The 26,985-nt window shown below is 47.2% G+C and overlaps 1 protein-coding gene across 1 annotated transcript in view; it reads left to right on the top strand.

The window, feature by feature from the left end:
• Positions 1 to 26,985, top strand: part of SH3TC2 (SH3 domain and tetratricopeptide repeats 2) — a 169,982-nt gene that overhangs the window by 135,407 nt on the left and 7,590 nt on the right. Inside the window, exons 11-14 of the mRNA XM_086950199.1 lie at positions 14,297 to 14,477; positions 18,458 to 18,608; positions 21,782 to 21,904; positions 26,500 to 26,650. Coding sequence (XP_086806325.1) covers positions 14,297 to 14,477; positions 18,458 to 18,608; positions 21,782 to 21,904; positions 26,500 to 26,650 — 606 coding nt within the window. The remainder of the gene's footprint in view (positions 1 to 14,296; positions 14,478 to 18,457; positions 18,609 to 21,781; positions 21,905 to 26,499; positions 26,651 to 26,985) is intronic.

Here is a 26,985-nt window from a genome sequence, read left to right as displayed (position 1 = left end):
ATGGCATGAAACATGTTGATCACTTGAGAGCAGGGCATATATAACTAGACACATTGTCACTAGTCTTGCGCCCACTCTCATTCTTTTTTAGTTAGGCAGTTGACCTTCCCAAATAAAATTGTTCTAGGGCTAACTGACCTATTTTAAACTCACACCCATCACATCTACACAAACTAGGCCTCTTACCCCCACTGCACCCACTGGCAGGAACAAAAGAGCCCCGTTTGGGTGCCTGTCAGGTATTGCAGCGCCTACCTGACGAGGGGCAGGCTCAAATGATGAAGCATGACACCTAGCTTGCTAGGTGTGTGAGAGCCCTAGTTCCAACAAGGGGAGCTCCCCTTACTTACACTACATACACATCACACTCCAGTTTCCTCCTTCTCCTACTGCCTATCCAGAGGAACTTTTTACCCTTGTTTGCACACTAGTTCTGGTGGGGCATGTACGTTGGACCTCGGTAAACTAGCCCCTTGGTCCCTCCATTTGTTTAGAAACACCACTCCGCAACATTCTCAACAGCCAGCCAGATCGGCAATAAGATAAAAAAACATGCCATAAGGCACGTTAGCAGCAGGAAACTAGCACCTGCTCTGACCTGGTGTAAAGTCGGACCACAGCCTGCACCACAAATGGGAGCCCAGCCCAGAGCCACACCTGAAGAACATGAAGAACAAAAGATGCCATGTAGCCACTCATCATGCAGCCCAGACTCTCAAGGGGGCCACACCACCCACCGCAACCACCCCCAGGACCCCCCCTCCCCAGGCCCTGCCCCCTCGGACAAAGACATGCCACATCGACTACACGGATGCATGTACCAAACATTCCGCCTGATGTCGCACAATCTCATCTGGTTAGATGCATGTGTCGACACAAAAAAAGCACACATTCACCTTCGAAGCAACAAATGAAAATATATTTAAACAAACACAGAACAGAAATGAAGAGACAGGACCGAAAGGGGGAGAGAGAGATAGATGGACAGAGAGGAGGAGAGAGAGATAGATGGACAGAGAGGGGGAGAGAGACACAGAGAAAAGAAGAGAAGGACAGGAAGAGAGAGTGCCGACGCTGCGCACCCAGGCCACACTGCTCACCTGCTGCCACTGGTGTGTCCCCAATCACTTGTCGGAATGTAGTGTAGTTTACCAGGTCCCACATCTGAGACAGACCCGTCATCTGAAACAGAGTCCAGATACCTGAATGTCAACGTACATACAATTGCACGCAACATCATCACCTGTCCGCTCCTGCGCACCCAGGCATCTGCACCCTAGCCCCTCCTGTCGCCCAGCGGTGCAAGCCCGCCCCTGGTCACCCAGGCCTCACTGCTCACCATCCGCCAATGGCGAGTAGAAATAAGGGCCCACCACGTGTCGGTGCATGCCCAAAGCCCGGGGCCCGCGAACATGGCACCCTCCACATCATACAGCTTCACTCCGTGGGCCCCCAGGTTTCACATTTGGTGCTGGGTCTTGATTTCTCCATGGAAGAGGACATACCAGTGCACCCGGCATCATCGCAGGCTGCACATCCGCCCAGCACTTAAGGTGATCCTACCTCTGTGCACCGAAAGTCACCGTCCCATGGAGGTGTGCCTGTGCCGGCTGCAGTGTATCCGATGCCACCAAGTCTGTGCCACGCTAGTCATGAACCCTCTTATGATTGGGTATTGTGGTGCGGACGCCATCATGTCACTACCAGGCCTGCGGAATGTGTTGCCTACATGCACACCACACGGATACACCCCGAGAGAGGTTGGAAATGGCGTGTGCCCGGCCCTTTTTATTGGCAGGGTCACATGTGCTGTGACACGTGTGCTGGATAGGTGTGGTGTGGGTGTAAATCAGCTGTGAGGGAGTGGGCCTGGCATGCTAACAACTATACCTCCGAGCAGCAGATCACTACATGGGAGTCCTGGCACATGTGGCGTTGTTGACCCCCCCCCCTGGAGCGTAAGCATAGTGGGTTGGCCTGGCGTATGCCAGTCCAGCATTAGGGTTTCGACAATGACCCCGGGGCTCTGCACGTGGTACCGTACGAGACTGGACAAGGAAGTAACAAATGCATGTGTTGCGGTTGTTGCTTCGGGGCCACCCAGACAACATTCGGCAATGGGTCACGCTGTGACCCAAGTCCAACGACATGAGCCACATGGACGTAGGGGGATATCACTGATCCTACATTCATCAATACTGCCACACATGAAAGACCATAGACCCGACACATCTGTGTGAGTCGAAATGTTTAATGCACATTCAGTGAAGTGTTGCATCTGTAGCAGTACAGGGCCATACAAACCCCACTTTACAATATTGGCCCGTGGAGGCCCAGCCAGAGTCCTTCAGGGAATGACCAGTCCAAAGGAAGAGTAAGAGTTCAGTCCACAGACGGTTTGCTGTGTCATTGGTATTCAAACAGAATATGGCATTCCATTGCGAGGTCCAAGGTGAGTGTCGCAGAGTGTATCGGGTGACAGTGGAAGGTGATGATGCAGAGGGCAGAACAAGCTGAAACCGGCCATATGGCGGAGATGAATGCTACTGCGTCCTTCTTACCACAATGGCGCTTTCATCCACCTCTTCATCCTCTGCTGTTCCATGTGCCTCACATGTGGGTGGTTCTGGCCTTTCTCCAGCACTCTGTGTCAGTGACACCTCAGTGGCCGGAGGTGGAATAACTGTGGCACTGACACTTCAGGGGGCGGAGATGTGGATGGAGTGGTAGCAGCAGCATGCATCAGCGCCAGGCCTTGTGGCTTCAATGCCATGAGGATGGCTTTGAGGTCATTGAGGAACCAAGCTAACAATCGCTGGTGTGCAGCCATGGCCCACTCCGTGGTCTCCAACTCTCCATGAGCCTCCGCATGTTTCCCACCTCCCCGGCGAGCTCGATAGAGCCACTCTGACTAGTCAGTTGTTCTTGTCTCTGAGTCAGGACTCTGGCGATGTCAGCCATGGTTCGTTGGAGAGCATGGAACAGACTGTGGGTGTCCGTTAGGGACTGTGAATGGTCCCAGATGGGACCTAGACACCCATGTATGGCATCTATTTTGTCTATCATGCAGTTGAAGCCCACCCGCACCTGTTCAGCCAGCTGCTCCTGGCATCCCTGCTGTGTGTTCTTTGTTGGGGTCCTGGGAGGCAGCCGTGGGGGTGGGTGCTGCCTGCTGTGTGGTCTGTGCAGGGGGCGGGGTCTCCTTGCAGCTGGGCTGCCCTGCTCCTTGAAGTGGGCTGCAGAGGCTCTCCACGAGCTGTTGTAGGGCGTCGTAGTCAAAGCTGTAGTGGTCCTCTTCATCATCAGAGAAGAAAGGTCGGGGCTGCTCTGCAGGAGGTGTTGATTTTCCCTCTGCAATGTGAAGGGAAATAAAGTTTAACAATGTATTCACATTTGTGTTGTCGCATTGTGCATGTTTACATACAGACTGCATGACTGTGTACATTGTGGCTGTTTGGGAGGAGCTTCCTATTTGATGGGGACAGTGGACATTTCGACAACAGACGTGTGTGTGTTTGTACTTGTACATAGTCATCCCACATTTCCCTGCAATGCCACTTGTGATTGGCCAGTGTCTACACACATTTGGCACCAGTTGTGTCCTGTGTTCTTTTGTGGACGTGTTGTGGTTTGTGCCACATTGTTGTCAGTGTTTCTGTGCTCTGCATGTTGTGTGTGTGCTGCATTTCTGGGGTGTGGCCCCTGCTGCTCTGTTTTGCTTATCCCTTTTCTGCAATGTGCCTTTGCCTTCTGTGCTTATACAGTGCTGAGATGTTGCATACCTGGGTACATTGGTCTCTTGGTGGGAGTTGGGAACTGGGTCATGGTTTATCCGCAGATGTGCTCAGCTCAATTGTGCATGTGTGTCATTGTGACCATCTCCCCCCGTCCCCCCAATCCCTGGTCGTTACTCACCCTGTTGCTGTTGTGTCCGGTCATGTTGAGCAGTGTAAAAATGTAAATTTATACTTGTATAGCGCACTACTCACCCGCAAGGGTCTCAAGGCGCTTGTACGAATACCGCTGAGGAACCCATCCTGGCTTTCCCTGTGAGGCATCCACTCCTGGGCACCCCAAAGGTGGAGGCCAGGCATCCTTAGCGTTGTGGGGGCCGTTGTGGAGATTAAGCAAGCTATTGCCAGAGTTGCAGAGTGGGACTCCATGATTGGAATAGGCACCGAGGCGAGAATTATCAGGTCCGTGGAATTTTGAGCCCAAGACCCGCCGAGGCGGGGAATTGAATCCTGGTCCCGGGCTAGACCTCTGCATCAGGGTCTGCCGCTCTAACCATTGAGCCACACTTCAGTGTCCGGTCCCCCGACTCCAGTCACCGTCTCCCCACTGATGACTGTGGACACCATTTCCTCCATATCGTCCAGCTCCTCCTGTGGCACAGGACTCCCACCTCCAGTCTGCATTGCTGCCTTCAGGTTGTTGGCGAGTTTCAGCTTGGTTTTGCGCTTGACGTCATGCCAGCGCCTCATGACCTCTTCTATTGTCCTCTTCAGCACTCCGACTGCATTCACCTTGTCCACGATGGACTGCCATAGTCCATTTTTGGTTGCAAATGGCACAGTGGAGGTGACAAACAGTTGTTGATGGTGTTCGACCACCTCCTTTATCACGATCCTGTTTTCCTGCGGACTGAAGCGCTTCTTCCTACTCTTCTTCTCCTTGGCCTTCCCTGACACCGAGGTCCCAGGCACGTTCTCCGCCGTACTTGCTCCAGCAACATACATTGTGTTTCGCTGTTGTTTGACATTTGCTTGTCAGTTTTTTTCTACTTTTATGGTGATTTTTCCCGCCTGACGCGTGTGGATTGCAGACCTGTTGTTGGTTTTAGCTGATTTTAGTATCGCGTTTGGCATCATCGCAGCTTTTTTTACATTTCGCATTTTTGCGGCATGGAGTTGATTGTAACGAGGTCAGTTGACGCGTTATCTGGAGACTATCTGATTGTACCGCCGTGTTGAGAATGCTTGGTTAACACGGCGTAATTTAGCGATACACTGTGATATTGGAAGTTGCGTTAAGTAACTTTTGCGATGGTTATCACACGTTCTTGAGAATATTCCCCTCTGTCTTTCATGCACATATCCTGCTCTTTTATCACTCTCTCCTGCCATGCATTATCCCAGACCCTTTACAGCAAATCCTTCTCTATTTTTTTAATTCCTTTTTCCATTATTGTCATTTATTTCCACCTCTCCTCCTTCGTAACCTTTTTCTCATTTTCTGGTTCTCCAGCACCGCATGGTCATACGAATGGCAATAGAGGTATGCAAATATAATCACTCCTCTGTACACAAAAAAACACAAGTTGAAAACATTGTCATTTACAACACCAATAGCTCTCACTTTTACAGATGCTTGTTTTATAGCACTTCTTATTTAATGCAGTCTACTTCTAAGCGCTCCGAATGTGGATCACCAGAGAGAAGCAGTGCCAGATTTAAGGAAAGGTACTGTAGGCAGGTTCGGCAGAGGGTAGAGGTTGCTGAGCAGGGACTGTGCATAGGATCCGTCAGACTCTAAGGCTATAGCGCCTACACAGCCAGTGTACTCCTGTGAGCTAGCTGTCTGACATCCAACGGAACTGGTGACCAGCATGTTCTATGCTAATGTCAGCTGCATTAACCCACTGAGCTGGGATTTTAATGTGTGTCCTGCAGGAGCCCCACATATTTCTGCAGTAGCTGCACTTACCCACCGAGTTGTGTGACTGGGTTTTCAACAAGTGACGAGCAGGCTACCCGTGTCACTATATTAACCATCTGCCATTGTGCTAGAGTGGGACCCAGTCACCTGCAGACTCCACCCCTGAAACTTACCAAGAGCATTACTTCCCCCATGTGGTGCCTCGATCACAGATAAGACACACACATTGTCATTCCTCTCTCCTTTTTTGCTGATCCCATCTTTTCATTCTTTTCCTTGCATTCATTTTGCTGTTTCTCTGTGCTCTATTTGCTCTGTATTCACCGTTTCCTTCACTGTCATAACAAAACTTGAGGGGGTCCCCAGCAGATTACATGAATGGGGCCTCCCCTCACTCCTGACCCAGTAAGGAGCTCTCCGGCCAGAGGCACCCACACATGCACAGTGCCGGAGGGGGACCCCGGAGCTCTGGGCCCCCGCACCCTGAGGGTTGCAGCAGGGGCCTATGTTACGCCACTGGTTTCCTTTCATCTCAACCTTTTACTTATTACTGACTTTGACTTTCTCATAGTGCCCTTTCACTCTTTCACTTCTTTTCTGTCCTATTTTATTATTTTTTAGTGTTCTTCTTAAACTCTTTTAATCTCCTTTTCATATTTTTGCCATTACTGGCTCTTACCATTTTTTTTACTTTTTCCATCCTCTGCCCCTTTCTTGCTCTGCCCCTATTTATCTTAGCATTCTCTCCTTCCTTCTTTCCCTTTCTCTTTATTTTCTCTCCTCATGTTCAATGGTGCTGACAGTGCTCTAAGTTGGATAGAAAGAGGAGAGCGGGGTCTCTAAAAAGGGCAGGCAAAGATGCAGCAGGATTCCCATACAAGGGAGTGACATATGTAATTATGGGCGTGGCCCCGGACCAGCATTTGCTGCCCCTGTCTGTGTTTTCTGGCAGTGCATCAAACACGTCACACGACAACAAACACAAACCTAATTCGACCAACCTGTAGACTTTATCAATGCATGTTAGTGCTATTTATTCAATATCAGATACATGAATAACATCTTGCTTTGCTTATATGCCTTTTTCATCAGTCATGCAGTCTCCCCTCAGCACTAGTCACTTACACTGTCATTCTCCACACACGTCTTTCTGAAGTCCCTGCATTTGTTTAGCCAACATTCCATCCTTCCTCTCCATCCATCTTGTCACCCTCATGCATGTCCCTCCTTTGGTTGCCACTGCGCCATCCTCTCCCTCGTATACAAATGCTGCATTTTTTTTTGTCAATCATTCAATCAGGGATTTGTGAAGCGTGCTACTCACCCGTGATGGTCTCGATGCGCTGGTGGGAGGGGGGGGTCGTGCAGCTGCATTGAGCTCTGTTTTATCCAAAGAGCCAGGTCTTCAGGCTCTTCCTTAAGGCATTCAGAGTGGGGGAACGTCTGATGCCGAGCTGGAGCTCGTTCCAGGTGTTTGCCCCAATGTAGGAGTAGTTTCTTCCACCCCTTCTGGCTCTGCGGATGAGATTGGTTTTGGCCAAGGCGAGGTCGATGGAGCGAAGGGTTCTCTTAGGTGCGTAAAAACACTATTTTGTTGAGGTACTGGGGTCCTATAATGTGAAGGGATTTGTAGGAGTGAGTTTGTAGCTTGAAGGTCACTCTCTTCTCAATGGGGAGCCAGTGGGGGTCTTGTAGGTGCTGGGTAGTGTGCTCTTGTAGTGGGATGCCTAGAGCAAGTCTGGCGACTGTGTTCTGGATGGTCTAGAGTTTTCGGAGCAGGGATTTGTTGATTCCGGCATAGAGGGCATTCCCGTAGTCCAGTCTACTGGTTATGAGTGTGTGGGTCTTTCTGGATTCGGGGGCGATCCATTTGAAGGTCTTGCGGAGGGTGTTGAAACATGTGGAGGAGACGGTATTGGCCTGTCGGGTCATGCTGAGGAATGAGTCGAGTATGATGCTGAGGTTGCGAGTGTGTTCTGTTGGAGGGGTGGGTTGCCCAGGGTGGTGGGCCACCAGGTGTTGCCCCATGCGGTGGGGGTGGGCCCAAGGATGAGGACTTCTGTCTTCTCTGAGATGAGCTTCAGACCGTTGCTGCTTATCCAGGAAACAATGTTTTTCATTCCTTCCTGGAAGCTGAGTCTCATGATGTTGGGCTCCTTTGTGAGGGAGAGGATGAGCTGGGTGTCATCGGCATAGGATACTCTGCTGAATCCATGCTGTCTGACGATGGCGGCAAGTGGGGCAATGTAGATGTTGAAGAGCATGGGGCTGAGCGATGATCCTTGGTGTACTCCGAAGCGGATCTCTGTGGGATCTGAGAGGAAGGGCGATAGTCTGATTCTTTGGGTACAGCCGGTGAGGAAGGAGCAGATCCAGTCAAAGGGGGTTCCCTGTATGCCGGCGTCTTGAAGTCTGGCAGTGAGTGTGCGGTGGGAGACGGTGCCGAAGGCCTCAGAGAGGTCTAGTAGGATGAGGGCCGCCGTGTGGCCCTGGTTGAGGAGAGTTCAGATGTCATCTGTCGGGGCTAGGAGGGCGATCTCAGTGCTGTGGTTGGTGCAGAATCCTGATTGGGAGGAGTCGAGGATGAAATTCACTTCGATGAAGTTCGTGAGCTGGCTGTTGACGACATTCTCAGTTACTTTCACTGCAAAGGGGAGGAGATAGATGGGTCTGCAGTTTTTTAGGTCAGTGGGTCGGCAGAGGGCTTCTTGAGGGGGGGTTTGACTTCTGCGTGTTTCCAGACATTGGGGAACATGCCGGTTTCAAAGGTGGAGTTGATGGTCAGTCTTAGTTCGGGTGCAATGGCGGAGGCGGCTCTGTAGAAGATGTGCAGCGGGCAGGGGTCCTTGGGGGTCCTGAGTGACTGCTCTTCATGGTCATGGCGGTGACCGGTTACCAGGTGAAGATGGTAGGCTGGCTGGTGTAGCTGGGGGTGGGTGAAGTATCGGTGTCAAGTGTCTGTTCATTGAAGTTGTTGTACAGGGACATGATCTTGAGATGGAAGTAGGAGTCGAGTTTGTTACAGAGGTCCTGGGAGGGTGTGACATCTGAGGTTTCGCTGGGGGGTTTGGTGAATTCCTGTATGATGCTGAAGAGTTCTTTCGAGTTGCTGGAGTTGGCGAGGATTTTGTCCTGGATGAAGTTCCATTTGGTGGATCTGAACCGTTGGTGTTCTGTCATGGCGTTCTTGTAGTTGGTCCATGCTTCCGGGGTTTTGCTGTTTCTCCAGATTTTCTGGATGTGTCTGCAGGTTTGTCTCTATTCTCAGAGGTCGTTGGTGAACCAGGTGGCTTTCGTGGGGCACTGTTTGTCAGAGTTTCAGAGGGGGGCAAGCTTGTCTGAGCCGTTCGTAATCCATCTTTGGAGTCCATGGAATGCAGTGTTGACGTCGGTCATGGTGAGAGGGGGGAGCGTGGTTAAGGGTGGAGTTGAGGAGCTCTTCAGAGACCTTGCTCAAGTTCCTGCGTGGGGGGCATGGTGTAGGTTTGTGTGCAGGGGGTTTAGAGAAGGAGAAGTGAACGCAGTGTTGGACTGTCCAGATGGGTTGCGTGGTGTGGCTGAAGTAGATTTTGTTCCCTCCTGCAGAGATGGCATCGAGGGTGTGTACTGCCTTGTGAATGGGGGTGGTGATGAGCTGCTTCAGTCCGATGTTGCAGAGGTTGTCCCGTAGGGTGGTGAAGCTGGGGTTGCTGATGTTGTTGAGGTGGAAGTTCAGGTTTCTGAGCAGTAGGTACTTCATGGAGGCAATGGCGTGGGGTGCGATGAGGTTGGTGATGGTTGTGGCGAACGTGGTGCGTAGTCAGGAGGTCTGTAGGTTAGGGTGCCACATAGGGTCATTCTGGGGTTGATCTGGATCTGGATCTGGAGGTGGAGATGTTCCGTGGGGGTCGGGGAGTCGGTAGTGCTGATGTGGTGAGCCCGAAGAGTTCTGGTGTGCGATGGCGAGTCCTCCTCCAGAGTGGTTGAGGTGGTCCTTCCTCTGGATCTTGTATCTGTCGGGGATGGCGGTAGTAAAGTTGGGGTGGAAGTGGTGTTGGTCCATATTTCTGTGAGGAAGGAGACATCTGGCGACAGGGTGTCGAGGAGGTCGCAGACTTTGACGGCGTGTCTGTGTAGGAGGCTTGCAGTTCAGGGGTTTGGGTGTACTGGCATCCAGTTGGTGGGTAGTATCTGGGGAGTTCAGGAGGTGGGTGAAGGTGCAGTGGCTGTGTCGGCAGAAGAAATGGCAGTGGGTGGCGTTCAAGGTCGATGGTTGGCAGTTGTTATTTCTTCCGGGGTTGAGTGTGTGGAGTGTAGCTGAGTCGTAGCGGTGGGCAATCGGAGAATCAGGGTCCCTGGCGCTGGTCGCAGTCGGGTCGCAGACGGGCGCTTCCCACCATATTGCTACTACCATATACCTCCTTCACATACAGTCTCATAGAACACTATTACAGTCAACACATATGGGACCATCACCCTGTGCAATCTGCACAGATGCCAACAATTGGATGAGCACATTGCCAGCCACTGTGTCAAAAGTTATTCTGACTATGTCAGAAACTCATATTGTCTTCAGCCTCACCTCAGCCGAGCCTCGTCATGAAAACCCATCCGGGTGATTACAGCAGTCACAGCGAGTGCTTGAGAAGAAACCATGGAGAGAGAAGTACAAAAGGAAAGAAAGAGGGAGGTGGGAGGTGGGAAGGGGCGGGGCAGATTTGATTTTAGTTTTTTTTGCCAGGGCTACTCTTGGCTCCCACCTCTCAGTTATACATATGCCCTGCTGAATGAAATAAAGCATGTTAAGTATAAGACAGGCAGCATCCCTGATGGGCTCTTGCATACAATGTGGGGAAGGCACCAGTATTTTTACTTTTATAGTGAAGGACATGACTATAAGGCTTGGAAGGAGGGAGTCCTTTCAAAGCATGTTTAGGTTTCGGATTTAGATGGTGTGCAAGTGCTGTCTCGAACAGAGACATGCTGCATCTACTTCTGGGCTTACAGCCCGCCCATAGGGTTCCTATTTGCTAGCACCATCATCACTCTATTTTTCCTTCTCCCCATTTGTCAAGGGTATGCATAGGTAATGCCTCTTCCGGTGTTTATCCCTCCACAAGAGTACCACCTAACTACATTTAAACATACGCAGTAGGCATTGTAGGGCATTGTTTCAGGCCTACTTTTTAATTTTTCTAGAAACAGATCTTGATGCGGAAGAGATCTCTAACCTGAATACAAAATGGGCAAGGTGCCTTTCCCCCGTGCCCGGTAATTGGCTTTATTTTATATGGGTGTTGATGAACAAACAGCATCTCCTAATATGTTTGTTTTGGAGTGCCGCAGTATGCTTCTGCTGCATTGTAGCACGGTTGTGGCAGAGGAGCATCAGCAGCTAGAAGACAGGCTTCTGTGCAGAACCTCCTTGGAATTCGGGACACCATGGAACTTCAGCAACATGGAAGGGGTTGACACGCATGCCCTACCCATTGCTTCCATTGCATGCAAGCTGAGCCGGAGGCTCTTCCTGGACAGTCTGTGCAGGGCAGGGCTTACCTGTTTCTTACTTTAAGGGGTGGAACTGGCAGCGCTGCTGTGTTCTGGCAAGGGTATTTGCATTCTGGTGGCTGTGTTTAGTTGGCATTTCAACAGTTTATACTTTCGGTGATGTCCCATATCTCACCCACTTTTGTTATGGTATTGCTGTAGTTCTAGTAAAGCTTTGTAGTAGCTGCTTTCTCTACTTCAGGAAAAGATAGTGCGTGTGTGCTGACTGGGAGGGCATTTCTCGGATTTTGAAACTTTGGTTTGTATGCGTGTTATCCTTCATATGTTGATATAAAAAGAGACAATGAGTGATTCATCTGCAGCTCGAGGGGCCCACGTTAACCAATTTGTTGAATTAAGTGGTATAATTTAGAGTTGTAGTCAAGTATTTTATTTAGTGACACAAGATGAAAAAAGGGCACTAGAGTCTGTTGGTTTCTTGTCTTTTTTTGTACGTTTGTTAAACGAACATTGAACTTTTCTTGGTACACTGGTATTGACTTACGAATAGGTAACACGTTAATTGCACTGACTCCGCTCTCTCATCATATTTTATTTAGCTATCAAAAGTGTGTCCAGTGCTCTTTGGTTTTGAAGCCCATCTTCCTCTACTTCACTTTACCCTACCTTTGGGCGGAGTTATTGGAGAGACAGCTCCTCCTGCCATGTTGCTGTCAGCTGTTTCCCTGCACCCCCTGCTCCCTGGCCAAAAGCCGGCAGCTCAGAGTGGGGAGTGTCCCTGCTGTCCTGCTGATACCTCCCACCGCACCTTGCCCACCGCAATGTCCACCAAGGTAGGGAGACTGTCGAGCACTGTATTGAGTACGCCAATAGCACCATTGCCGAGACCTATTAGTTTTGCCAATGCTTGTCAAACTTGCTCCTATATCCCGTTCATTAGGTTTACCACCCAGAATAGCATCATTTAAATATTGACCCACCAAAATATTGTGGCCAGAATTTTAACTAACAAAATATTGTGAATGTACATATAGATATAGATTGGTTTAGGCTTACCTTGCATAGTTCCACATGTATATACCTTGATAATAAATATGTACATGGTAGATAGATGTGGAGTTAAGAAAAGTACATCTTAAATATATATATCATTTTAGGAACACTGGGGTGCCAGCCTGTTCCTTATTGCTGGTGGTGTCTGCCAGGCGTTACTACCAGCGGCCATAAATACCTCAAAACCTTCCCGTAATAAGAAAGGGTTGGGCACTTGAACGTGAGAAATGTTCTATTTAACCACATCAGTGCTAAGGCAATTACCCTTGAGTGCTGTTACTCCAGATTTCCCATTTTTCATGACGAGCTCCGCTCGTCATGAGCACACGACCAGTGTACTGCATGACGAGCTGAGCTCGTCATGAGCAGCGAAGGGGTTAATGTGTCAGAAAGCACCGCCCACAGATGCGTGACGCGTTTTGGTTGTGAACATCCTCTATCAAACGGCAAAACGCCATTTTGCGAGTGAATAAATACACATGGTAATCAAACAGACATAGAAAAAATACTAAGGACCAGGTTTGCTTAATCAAAGGATCAATCAGCGTCAGCATCAGAACCCTCACTTGGCACCAAAGCCTTATTCAAGCCCAAAGCAACATAACGCTAGAGTCAGAAAGACACAGATTTCCGCAGGCCTTCAGCAACCCTCTCAAAAGACAGCGCCAATGCCCCCATCCTTGAGTGGCTACAGCAAGAACTGGATGCTGGGCAAAATTTCTAAATCTCCACCACCAGACCCTATACCACAGGAAACGAAGCTGGCTTTTCAAGAAAATACTGCCCAAGCCTTCCACACAAAAGCTTCCTCTGAAAAGACACAGGGAGAGTGCAATCAGTCAAATACCTCTGCCACGCTCTTCACCACCTCTACCTACCACACCTCCTACGCAAGTCATTTCTCCATGTGTGTCCCTCACATATTCCTCACCAATATCACCTTATTCCACTTCACCACACTGCAACCCCTAAGGGCCATTTGAACCTTTACGACCAACCAGCAGCAGAGGGATCTACGAATGATCCATGGAACGATTATAACATTGACCAACTAGGCGATCCTAGCCTCAAACTTTATCTTGCAAAACTCTTCCTTCCAGAAGAAACCCCCTCATACCATGAACTTATTTAGTGTGCAGCCACCTACCATAAGTTGGATATGAATAGCGCACATTCTGAGAGATCTTTGCAGTTCCTCCCAATGCAAACGGGCATGGTAAAATCCAACTCAGTAAACTTTAAAGACCCTGTTCGAGCTAAGGATGTCTCCCTGTGGGTGGGTAGAAAGTTCAAACCAACCCCCAGTGATCCCACATACATCAAGGTTCACGTCCCTCCTGACTCCCCCATGGTCCACACAGCCTGCCACATGGGATGCTCCTCCAGAGAAGGAGAATAAGAAACTACACACGGCGGAGTAAAAAGTAATGGTAGGAGCAGCTACTCACTGGAGAATAGCTAACTCGGTAGCACTCCTATCACATTACGATAGGGTACAGGGGAAGGTAATGGAGGGTCTCTTCAAAAATCTGCCTGAGCATTACCATAAAAGATGGGAGGAAAGAGTGTCGGAAGGCAGTCATTTCCAATGTATATATTTGTTTGCATTGGATGCCACCGCCAGAGCCTCTAGGGGAGTTAATGCAAGCATTATCTTAGGCCGCAATGCCTGACTCTGCCTCTCAGCTTTTAATCCTATGCTGCAAAACCATCTCATCAACATGCCATTTGATGTAGAACACCTCTGCTGCCTGCAGGTTGACCAAATGTAAGAGAAAATATTAAAAATAGTTATGTAAATACTTTCGTGGTACTTTCTGGAGCTATTGAGGTTTTACATGCAATCTTAACTCCAGCTTGGCTTTTTTATATATTATTCTCTGCTTATCATATTTTAGTTTTTCTGCTAGTAGGATAACCTTCAAATTCCACAGTAATGTTTTGTATTGTTTTCTTGTTTTTTTTGCGTGATAGATGCTACTGAATTCACATACATTTGACTTGAAGTCTTTTAGGCTCAAAGCATTTTCCTGGTTCTATTTGTGCAGTTTATAGTCGATCTGCAATGACGAAGTGTTGTTTTGCTCCACCTACACAGGTCAGTTACTGGCCACCGAGGCACTGTGCCATTATTACAGCAAGGTCTCTCCAGACTCAGTAGCCTGCATCATCTACTATGAGCACTGGCTGTCTCTGGCACACCGCATGAAGGACAGAGAGCGGGAAGCGCAGCTGCTGGAGACCCTCAGCCATCTCTACAAGGGATGCAACACCTCCAGGTAAGTGCCTGACCCACCTTCCTAGATGACTACACACAGTGCTTAACTTGCAAAAGAATGAGTGCTGGTGCTCAAAGCTCTTCTCCAGCGGTGCTATTAAAAATGAGCGCTCCGAATATTAAAGATGAGTAGTCTTGAAATCACCTTTAATTTACTACCAGACACTTCCACACCTTTATAGAACTCTTGCCAGTCCCTGTTTTCTCCCTTTGTTCTGGTTTGTTCTGGTTTGTCTGTTTTTCTCTTCTTCTGTAATGTCGCTTTGTGTGTTTTCCCTCTCTTGCTCGCAGCCAATATCTGATGGGGAAACTTAAGTACCAGTCCCCAAAAATGAGTGATGGTGGGCACCACTGGTAACCAACGGCTCAAATTGGGCACTAACCAGACCACCCAAAAAATGGCCACAGTACTACCAAGAAGGGCCACACTAGTATGTCATAGTCCTGCCAGGCTGTAATGTAGGAGGGTGCAGGGGGAGGGGAGACACAATCAATTTAAAACCCACTTACCTCGGCACACAAGCTTACCAGAGGATGGTACGATGGGGGGGATTGCGTTGCCCGACCTACGAAGGTATTATTGGGCCTCTCAGCTGGCTGTTGTAAACCAATGTTGTAAATCAATGGGTTGGATTCTGTCCCCAGGAGGATACCAGTGTGCTCTCTATTCTAATCCCAAGAGACTGCACCTCACAGGCCCCACTGCACACACAGTGACAACCTGGCACACAGTAACTAAGAAAATGGGCTGGCACAACCAAATAAGTGGGAATCCGTGCGACTTGGCTTGCTGAGCAGGAGTCCGTGGTTCAACAAATGGGACCTCATAGGACTTTCCTTGGTGGGGGACCTTTGGAAACGCAAAGCCATGGTCTTGTTCACAGATCTTCAAAAGAATACCAACTAGCCGACTCCGAGGCCTATCGTTACCTTCAGATCCGACACATAATCACCTCCGTGGTCCCCAAAGGGGGAGACGCCGACTGAGGCCTCCCCGCTGGAGGACAGACTTTTGATTGACACCCTGACAAGTAAGGCAATCTCGCTAACTACTGTATACTTTTGAACAATCAGCCTGATCCGTTAATCTGTCTTCGCCAACAATGGGTAACAGACCTGGGTTACCTAGATGATGATGACTGGTAGGAGGCCCTCTCCTCCCCAAGGGTGGCAGCTATCCCCGTGCAACTACGACTGGTCCAACTTAAAGTTTTACATAGATCATATCTTGCAGCACACACACTGGTCAAGATGGGCCGTCGGAATGACTCAAGTTGCCTTAGGGGGTGCACTTTTGAAGGTACCTTTTTCACATAATCTCGGATTCCTCACAGTTGCAACCATACTGGGGGAAAAAGCTGTTGAGAGTGGGCGGAAAATTTATCACACTATCCCCACAACTGTGGCTCCTGGATGTATGGGAAACTACGGACCTTACCAGTACCGAATGTACATGGGCCTCCCTAGGGTATGCACCAGCAAAAAGAAACATTGCTCAGGGGTGGGGAACCGGTGTCCCGCCGAAATATTCGAAGTGGGCCAAGGACATGGACAGTGCTATGATAGCAGAAAAAGATGTGTTCAAGCATCGAGGGTGCCCGGTGAAGTGGGACCATAAATGGGAAAAGTGGAATGTATCCAGAGTAAATATCAGTATCTCTCCCTCAGTCAAACTAGAGAAAAATGTTGATGACATTGATGCTCTTCCTGTCGAGTATTATGTGCTGCGATGTAATATGTCAACCTGTACTGATGCCTTGTTCGTGCTTTGATACTGCTGAGTGGTCCTATGACCTGTCAATATACCATCACAACTGTTTAATAAAAATAAAATAAAAAACCAAAAAAAAAACACCTTGCTACGGCCGGCGGAGTCTCTCCTCTGTCCTCTTCTTTCTGGCTCCGGTCAGCATCAGGAAGCTCCTGGGCTCCCCTGAGCCAATCACAATGTTGCAGTGCAGCATTGTGATTGGTCTGAGCGCTGTGAATCAGCACTCAGGGACTGCAAGGGTTTGCATGTCCCTCACCAGGCTGTGTAATGCAGCTTGTTGGGGAAGATGCAAAGTGTGCAGGACTGTTTGGCTGGTCCGAGCAGAGGTGCGCACTCAGGAAGCGCAAAGCCTACCTCCCCCCTGCCCTGTCCAGCCCCGCCTGTGCTGAGAGCCACTGACTCTAACAGGAAAACTAAAATAATAATAACTATATGTTATCATTTTAGTTTCCTATTGAGTACTGGGGCGACACTCCTCTGCCTTCGCGGAGGATCCACCACTGCTGAGGTCATGCTCACATGTGAAATTCTCAGCCTGGCAAAGTTCAGCTCAGGCAGCCAGGAGTCTGCACATTTAGCCCATCTCTAGCTCCTGCTGCCTGACCTGAACATGAAGAGTGTCTGTCAGGCTGGCCTTTGCTCAGCTTGACAGACACTCTTGCCTGGAAAAAGGTGTGGGGCGTGGCCAGCCAGTATGGATGGGCTGCTGCTGGTGCGAACAGCACTAAACATGTTCAAGTAAAAGTACAGTCCATCTGTACACAGCAATATTTGGTAACTGATGGACTGTCTAAGCGAGGACGATCACTACTAAAAGGGTCCCAGCACCATATTATAAAGGACTTTTCACCTCCACCTGGGTTGGCACAGCATCAATTAATGTAGTGTACTCCTTTATCTGTTCCTCTCGTCAACCTTACTCCTACCTTACACCCTTCTACCCTCAGCCTGCTCCCGCCTCCATTTTAGTTCGACCCTAATCTTAACTTCCCACTCCCTTCTGTGCACCCACTGACGTCACTTTTCATATCTCCCACTCTCTCGCCCTCCCTTATTCTGTGTCCTGCCCTGGCTCGCTTCAGCTCACACGGACACTTTTTTTTTTTTACAGTTTTATATAGCGCAAACTCGACCCGAATGGTATTGGAGCGCTTTACATGAGCACAAGTTACATTACACAAGTAGGACACATTCTTTTTTCGTAGGCAGGGGGAGATTACGTGATTTGCCCAGAATCACAGGATGTTGAGCCCACGCCGAGACTCGAACCTGGTTCCCGAGTTCCAAAGTCAACAGCTCTGGCCATTACACCACATCCTATCCCTCGGTGCCCTGTTTCATTTATTTCACCTGCTATCTGTCTTAACTCACTTATTATATCTCACATCCCATTGTCAACTATTTCGCCTTCTGTTTCCAAGCCCTCCTCTCACTTCCTAACTAACATTCGCTTCACCTTGCCTCCTATTGTTCCACTTGGCCTTCTCTGAGACATTCACACTCTTGGTCCTCCCACGGAGCTGCCATTTTGGTGACAGTTGACCAGTGCTAAATTTGTAAATCATTAAGTGCCAGTGCTCTCCTCGGAAGCCACTACAGCCTGCTCCACCCATACCCTGTGAGCTCGCCCTGCTTGTCGTATGATGTATTTTAATTGATTTGCCAGCGTGATTGTCGGGAAATCTGAAGCTAACCCCTCTCCAATCTTACTGACCAAGTTATTCCCCTGCCTACTGACGTCGTGGGTATGTTGTACCTGTGCTCCCTAACACAAACCCTGCATCTCCAAGACTTTACTATATTCTTAACATGCTGTGAGAGCTTGTGATATGAAAAGCCTATCTCGCTGGCAGTTTATAAACCTACACCTGCAACTGGACTATAAACGGTGTCAATATCACCTTCGCTTATTGTATGTGTCTTATTTTATCAGGTTTATGGGTTTTAAACATTTGTAAGTATGAATGTGGATTTACATAGGCCAATTCTGGCTACAAAGCGATGGAGCTCTGTGCAGTATGAAGCCGTGGCATAGTAAAAAGTTAGAATTCGCTAGGCTAGTGGCTAACACCGTCCAAGTTCCATTGGCCTTACTTGTGACGCTGCCTGTTGGCCAGTCTCTCATTTCATGACAGGCCGGTCCTTATCTGAGTGAGGAACATTTGCAGTTACCTGGTAAGTGAGTCTTTTTTCTCTTTCCTTTAATACAGAGCTCTCCGGAGAGCCGTGGACTACACCAAGCAGAGTCTTAGGATATACATCGACCTCGGCGACGAAGACAAAGTGCCCAGGGCCTGGCTGCATGCTGGCATCCTCTACTACATGCTGTGGGAAGACGAGCTGGTGGAAATGTATTTTCAGGTGACTTTTTTTAAAAAAAACCATTTATCAGGAGGTACAGAGATTAAGATGAAGGGGTTTCTTACTTCTCCTACAAACCCGGTTCTGACAATCAATCAATCATGAAATTTGTAAAGCGCACTACATACCCGTGAGGGTCTCAAGGCGCTGGGGGGGGGGTGCTGCTGCTACTTCTCGAAGAGCCAAGTCTTAAGTAGTCTCCTGAAGGTAAGAAGGTCTTGGGTCTGCCGTAGTTGGATGGGGAGTGTGTTCCAGGTCTTGGTGGTGAGGTAGAAGAACGATCTGCCACCAGCAGTAGTTCTTCAGATGAGGGGACGGTAGCGAGGGCATGGTCGGCGGAGCGGAGCTGGCGGTTCGGGGTGTAGAAGGTGAGTCGTGTGTTGAGGTAAGCTGGTCCGGTGTCGTGTAGTGCCTTGTGTGTGTGGGTGAAGAGTTTGAAGGTGATCTTCTTGTTGATGGGCAGCCAGTGCAGGTCTCTCAGGTGGGGTGTGATATGGCTGTGTCGGGGGATGTCGAGGATCAGGTGGGCAGAGGCGTTCTGTATGCGTTGCAGTTGTTTCAGCAGTTTGGCCGGGGCTACCGCGTAGAGGGCATTTCTGTAGTCCAGCCTGCTGCTGACGAGGGCCTGGGTGACAGTTCTTCTTGTGTCAGTTGAGATCCACCTGTACATCTTCCGGAGCATGCAGAGGGTATTGAAGCAGGAGGATATGATGGCGTTGACTTGCTTGGTCATGGAGAGTGTTGAGTCGAGGATGAATCCCAGGTTGCGTGCGTGGTCGGTGGGTGTTGGTGCTGCTCCCAGGGTGGTTGGCCACCAGGAGTCGTCCCAAGCTGAAGGGGTGGAGCCGAGGATGAGGACCTCCGTCTTGTCTGAGTTCGGCTTCAAACAGCTGTTCTTCATCCATTCGGCGACTTCTTCATTCCTTCGTGGAGGTTGGTTTTGGCAGTGAGGGGGTCCTTGGTGAGGGAGAGGATCAGCTGTGTGTCATCAAGACTATAACTGTGCAGTATCTGAACTCTCAATCCAACAAACTCTAGTTGCCACACGCTTCTTGTAGACCTGCACAATTGCAAATAGGGGAGTAGGTCGGAGCAAGAGTTTGGGCACCAAACACCGGACCCTGCTCTAGCCCCTGGTTCTCATTAAGATTGGCGAGTCAAGGAGCAGACTACTTTTTCAACCAGTGGCAATTTCGTAGGGTGAAGTACTTATTTCTTGCCTACAACACTGTATAGACACTTCCCAGTTTGCTCACAAAAGGAGCTCAGTCATAGAAACCACAAACACAATATGCTTTACTTTCAAAATGATTGTATGACTCAACACAGAGGCAATGTAATATGCACATAATATTTCCATTCTTGGGATTTTACTTTACAAATTAATGTGATATGATGGTTGTTTCATTCAGTTCAGTTCAAAGATCAAGTTTATTTGGACCATTGTCCTTCAACAGATAAAACATTCTAAAAACAATTCATTGTCAGATAAAAACTTTAATACCATATACACCTATAACTCATTAAAAATCATCGTACAGGGCTTAGACTAATCGCAATTCATAATTCGTTTAACTTTTTGCATAAAACTCCCCAGAGCACAAGCGATATCCAAAGAGTACATTTCTGTTAGGAGCATACTTGCAGCAAGTCTATTATGGACACCATATTTTAATTTCATTCATTTTATGAGAGGTTAACCAAGACTACAAGTCCCAGAATACAATAATCTTTTAATGTGTTTGCAATCACTGGGATTTTGGATCCTGGTGCTGTGCCAACATTTAGTACCCTATTTGAGTTAGCACCATGGACCTCTCCTCTTCACAGCAGCTCACATGGATGAAGGACCAGAAATAGAGGACTTGCTGTTTAAATGGCTCTCACTTTTAAGGTGTAGATTTTGGTATGACAATGAAGTCAATGCTTGCTGTTGTCTTCTTCTTGAAGCACATACGATCAATCTTCTGACTATAATTGTCGATGAATCTTCTGACTATAATTGTCTTCTTTGTTGTGTGTGACATCATGTCAGTATCGTGACTTAGCAAGTAATAATGACGTAAGTGTGCCCGACCTCACTCATCCTTAAACTTTTATTTCATTGTTTGAGCATTTACTTCCTCCTTCTATTTTGCTCAATGTCATTAAGGGCTTGATTACAAGTTTGTCGAATAGGATGCTCCGTCACAAACGTGACGGATATCTCACTTGCCGTATTATGAGTTCCATAGGCTATAATGGAATACAATACGGGGGACAGGATATCTGCGATGTTTGTGACAGAGTATCCCATCTGCCAAACTCATAATCAGGCCCTCAGTGTGCCCAGGAATTTTCTGTGTATCATTGTTCCTAAGGCTGGAATTAGATCCTAATAGATCCCATGCTCATGGTCGTGCTTCATTGTGTTTGACTACTGTGTAAGAAAGGACTTGATAAGATGTCTCTAGTAAAACCCTACTGGCACCCTAGGGACACCCTGCTGCTATGTAAATGTAGTGTATATTGTAAAGTGCACAGCTGCCCCAACGGGGCGTCCCGGCGCTGTATAACACTGTGGAACCCTTCCTGGCTCTCCCTGTGAGATGCCCCTCCTGGGCATCCCCAAGGTGAAGCCAGGCATCCCAGTGTTGTTGGGGCCGTTGTGGATATTACGCAAGCTATTGCCCAGAGTTGCAGCATGGGACCCATGATTAGAGTAGGCGCCGAGGCGAGAATTATCGAGTCCGCAGACATTAAGCCCAAGACCCTGCGGCGTCATGACTTGAACCCTGGTCCCGGGCCTGATCTCTGCTTCAGAGTCTCCTGCTCTAACCAGTGAGCCACACTTCTCCAAAGCTATAGCTTAGCTGTTTCAATGTTTTCCAGTAATCTCGTTTTAAAATCGCTTTGGATTTATTTTCTCACCACTGATGCCAGCCTTCTAGTCCTGTTGGGGACTGATGCTCCCTGTGCCCTTTTTAGTAACGTTATACCTAATTTCTTCTAGCATTTTAGTGGGTGCTTTAGTGACAACAAACGTCTGAAATAGTATGACCTTAATGAATACATGGTTACTGTAAGCCTGTGTTGTGTCCTGGTGAAGAGTGGACAATTGATTGTTTTACTGCACAACTTGTTATAGAAGATATCACTCTTCTAGGATCTTATGAATACAACTTCTTTTGCAGGCGGCAGTCCAGAGGACCCTGGAATCTGGGGATTTTGAGCTTGCACTGCGTTTATACGAGGAGGCTGGGGATGTGTTCTTCAATGGATCTCGGAACAGGCATAGAGCAGTTGCCTTCTACAGGGTAATCCACTTATGTTTGAAATTAATTCTTAAGCAAGTCAACGTTTGAACTAGAATTTTAGTAGTGAAAGCAGCTACTGTCAAGACAAGCTAACATAGCCAGATGTTACAGGATTGCAAACACAAACAATACAGATATACAGCCAGAAATCTTTGAGATATAGTCACATGGAAAGCATATATCTAGGGGCAGCACTGGTGAACATGCAGGCTTTCAAACCCAATTGTTTGACCAAAAGATGAGATTACTCGGTAGTCACCCATCAAAGTAATTTAGCACTGGTTTCTCCTCAGTTTGCTTTGCTGTGCACATAGAGAATTGCTGCCTGTTGGCAAAGAGATCACGTTGTTGAATAAGAATGTGAACAAGGGTGTGCTCTGTAGAACAGACAATCTCTCACCACCTCTTTAACCCCTATACCAAGACATAGCTGCAACCATTTCTCTGCAAGTGCTCCGCTGTACCTTGGAGAAGGGTTTGTGCTCTATTTGCCACCTACATTAAATACATAAATATAATCATTGGCAGGAAGTAAATTTAATATTTCTACATGTTGTCAAACTGTTTCATATTGCAATAATGCAGTATGTTCCTCTTGGCTAACAGAGCACACTATCGAAAGAGTAAGTCAGCAGTGCTGTTTGATTTTAACAATGTTTTTCATCGGAGGAGAAGCAAACCAACACAAAACAATGTACAACTTGTTAATGAGGGGGTCTCATCAATAAAGAGGCCAGTTAATAATGCTACTCGGCAACCTCAAAGTAGCATTATAGAAGAAGCCAGCTTTCCATCCCTGAAATCCTATAGATATAAATTAAGATTCCAAGCCTTAATGCTCACATTGAGTTGTCTGTGCAGGTTGTTACTTAGTAGGAAAAGTCGATGGCAGGTAAAAGGGAGCCTGAGCCTTAATGGTGATGTGAGATACAGTTGTCTTTATTAATAACTGTGACAGACCGGAAAGCTTGTTGATCATTGGTTCATTAAAGCACATACAGCACCTTTATCATTCATGACCTGGGATCTGACCACAAAGGCAAAATCTCAAATCAACAATACTGTACAAACAAAGGAACATGTATTGAATGCAAAGGGAGTGCTTAAACCTGCCTCGGTTTCCCCACATTCAATTTTGTGAGCGAAAGAGTAGACTTCGAATCAAGTTGCATGCAAATCTTTTTTTTTTAAACCGATATGTTTTGCTGGAAAAAGTCGAAATCTATACACAACAAAGACCAAAATAGCATAGCAGTCATTATGGATGTTCCAGGTCATGAAGATAAAGAAAAGGAGAAAAGGAAACTTGGCAGGAAAGATAACAAGCATTGGCATAGCCATTAGGTCTCGCTTTTGGGACCTTTGGGTATTTAGTTATGCAACACAATTTCCTTGGTGCAACAATATCAACTGTTGCATGGATAAACACTTAAAAGGCCCCAAATGCGAGACCTATTTGCTATGCCATGTGACCCATCAAACAAAACCATAATTTGCCATGGTCAACGTCAGACTGTTTTGTCAATGCCCAAACCGACATTAAAATCAGAAGTTACCTGATGAATGTAAATATTAAATGAGGGTGGTAAGTAGGTAATCCTTAGAAAAATATTTAAATATTCATGATGGAAGGAAAGACAAGTGTTGCATGGTTAAACACTTAAATGGTCCCAAAAGCGAGACCTATTGGCTATGCCAATGCTTGTTGTAGTTGGATTGATGGCAGTTACAGCAGCACTGGTGTTAATAGTTATACCAGTACTGGTAGCAGTATCCTTAGTCATAGTAATAAGGATACACTTATCAGAAGTGATGCGACCACTTTAGTACTAGTGATACTAATAACAGCAGTATGATTAGTTGTTGGGGTAAAAGTTGTCTTATTTCTACCGATGATTCTGTGAACATGATGTTGGTCAACTGTACTTTACATTTCGCAGAGTTTGAAAACAGTTGTAGAAATGCTAGTTTTGCCAGTTCTATTCCCTTCGCCTCCAAACGAGGGAGCACTTCATCAATGTTACAGTCTGTAATATAAAAGCTGGTACCGTGTGTTTGGATTCCCCGGTATTAAAGCCTATCCTGGTAGCCGCATAGGCAAGGGCCAGGAGAGGATGTAACATTTATGTCTGTGCTAGGGCTGGTCTGGAAGGCACAAGATGTAGTCACAATCACTTACAGAACAGACGCAGCCCCAGACTCCTCAAAGAGATCTAGTGACAGTTTCAGTCCACTATGGGCGTCATGTAGGTGCAATAAAATGCCTTCTGCACACAATAGCATAGTGCGCACAGTTCCTGGCATAAGAGTGCCACTGAGCTCACCATAAGATCTTTACAAACTCATCATAGTCTTGGTCAAAATCAATGTGAAATATGAGCGAAATCAATAACTCCAAAATAATTCAAATTAAAAAAATCACTTATTCCTTGGAACTTCTGGGATAAATGAGAGGTGAAGGTAAGTGAACCGCCTGAGTACTAGTAACGGGACGAATAGTAGTGTGGGGAGTAGTAGAAGAAGTTCCAGGGGAAGAGGCGGGATCAAGAGGAGGTTTTACACTCAGTGTGGGTTCCGTCGTCAGGTGTTTGGGGGTCCTTTGTTTGAGTGTGAAACAAAACTGCTCAAGTTAGCATGTACATTGAAGAAAAAAAGGGGGGTGGGAAGAAGGTGAACACGAACAGGAAAGATCAGGCAAACAAGCATTGCTTAAAAGCTGATGCCCATTCTCAGCGAGTGTGCTCAAACAGAGTGCTGTGCGGCCGTGAAAGTGACGCGACCGTGCAGCCGCCCGTGAAAGTGAAACTGCGATCAAGTGAACAAGAACAAAGGGGGGTGGGAAGAAGGGGAACACGAACAGGAAAGAGCAAGGGTGTGGAGGAGAATGAAAAGGCAAATGAAGCTGACGGGGAGGGAGTGGGAGATTGGAGGGGGTAAGGGAGGGGATTCATGCACTGTAAGGCTGTAAAGCTTAATGAGCCATTACAGAAAGCCAGATGGCAGCTGTGTACGTTCATGTGCGCGTACCTCACGCTTGAGGCCACCAAAATCCTTTGGTAGCACTTTGAAAACCCAGTTACTAAATGTCTCGCCAGACAGTACATGCGCTGGCTCAGGCGAGACCTAAAAAGTAGGACATAATCAAAAACGGCAACCCCAGAGAACGGTAAACAAATGGAGCGGGATCCAAGACTATTGAATAAAAGAAGATCTGTTGAATCAACCAAACACTCAGCAAACAAAACAACCATTCATCCCCACCCATCCTGCAGCATCCACACTCCCCCCTCCCCCCTCCCCCATAGACATCAGAGAACAATGCAATATAAAGGCATCTCTTCATTAGGAACCATAAGCCTCGACCAGAACCGGTGGATAATAGTGGTGTTGGGAAGGTAGAATACAAATGTGATACATAGACAGCAGCGCACTAAGGAAGCAATAGGGACAGGGAAACATTCAGCCAGTGACATCACTCTCACTCTCAGTTTCACCCCCTTGAAAGTCAGCCAACATAGTGTCCCATGCTCTCGCAAATTCCATGGGTCTCCTCCATTGGTGCGCTTTGCGGAGAAAAGAAATTAAATGCAAATCTTAGTCTAAGAAGAAATAGCTATCTTAAGAGTGAGAAGAAGGAAGGTATTACTTTTTACTCGGTGGCCAGACTGGAAGCATAATGATCAGATCCCATGAAGAAAGCAGAGTTTCAACTGCATAAGGAAGCAATTGAGTGAGACTGGATAACTGGGGAGCTGCTCACTCTTAGCATGATATACTAAGCAACTGGAAGTCAACAGTTTGACTGGTAATAGTAGGTGGTGTCCAAACTTTTTTCTCCAAGCAAAGTTTTGTGAAGTTTCTAATGTTCCTAATTTTTTGAATTTTAAGAAGTTTCTTCTGTGCATTGAGAAATTATTTTCACTACACTACAAGATAATTTTTAATGTAATCAAACTTAACCAAGATGGAAAACGCATGCAGTCTTTTTTCCTGCAAACTTACAATTAGAGCTTTTCTTTGCACGGTAGCAAAGGTATGCATACATTTTTCAATTCATTGTCACATGAGTCCTCCTTTTCAAGCAAAGAAGAGGAAAGCAGAAAACTTTGCATCTTCTTGGAGTAGCAATATTTTCCAGAAACCTTCGCAAAAGTTGCAATAAAGGTGTCAATCCCTTAAAAATAATAGTGTCTGTTATCAGACTCACATTCAAGTAAACAAATGTAGCTATTGCTTAATGGTGCCATCATATTGCCTATAAGATACCCTTGTTATGTATCTAAATCTGCAGCCTTATTTTCTTCTGAGTACAACTTGCAGCCTTAGTTTTTTCAGAGTAAAAGTGTGGTAGCTTTAACTGAAGGTCACGGGGGAGTGGTCATGCATTAAGTGTCAGCTAAGTCCACAGGATCACAAGCCAGAGTTACCCCAGTGTACCACCTTTTTCACAATTTGCACACAGGCACTGGTCAAGAGCTGCCCAGGAAAACCTTACTGATATAAAAAAGAGTCACCTCGGAAAAACACGGATACAAGAAAAGAGCCACTCTGCAAACCTCAGTAAATGATATCTTACATCAAACTTTTTTTTCTAGGAAGGCGCTATCCCATTGGCCCGGAAAGTCCATCAGACCACAACGGAGCTCCGCCTTTTTCACAAGCTGAGCGAGTTGCAGATTGGCTTGAAGGACTATGTGAAGGCGCGGGAGTTTGCAACAACCGCAGTGAGGCTCAGTTGTGTTGTAGGTGAGTTCTGATATGTCGTTGACATTTGTGTAGCACACATCTGCTGCTGTATGGTTTTATCACTGCCATTATTCATGGAATCATTTTATTACAAGATTTGAAAGACAGTGCACTATGCAGTAATACGTAAATCAGCTTTAATTTTCTGATGAAAAATCACATTTGCATTTTTTGGGATGGTGATTTCAGTAATATGTCAACTTTAATGCCTGCTTTTTATAATGTGCTGAACACAAATCTTAATATCGAATGAGAAAATATCATTTTCAGTAGGAAAACAAGCACCTAGGCACACATAAAGAGTAAGAAACGTGTAAGTACAATTAATAACAACA

The sequence above is a fragment of the Lissotriton vulgaris genome, unplaced genomic scaffold, assembly GCF_964263255.1.
Source record: "Lissotriton vulgaris unplaced genomic scaffold, aLisVul1.2 SCAFFOLD_778, whole genome shotgun sequence".
Classification (NCBI taxonomy): domain Eukaryota; kingdom Metazoa; phylum Chordata; class Amphibia; order Caudata; family Salamandridae; genus Lissotriton; species Lissotriton vulgaris.
Note: the sequence above shows the minus strand (reverse complement) of the source record. Positions and strands in the feature narration are given on the sequence as shown.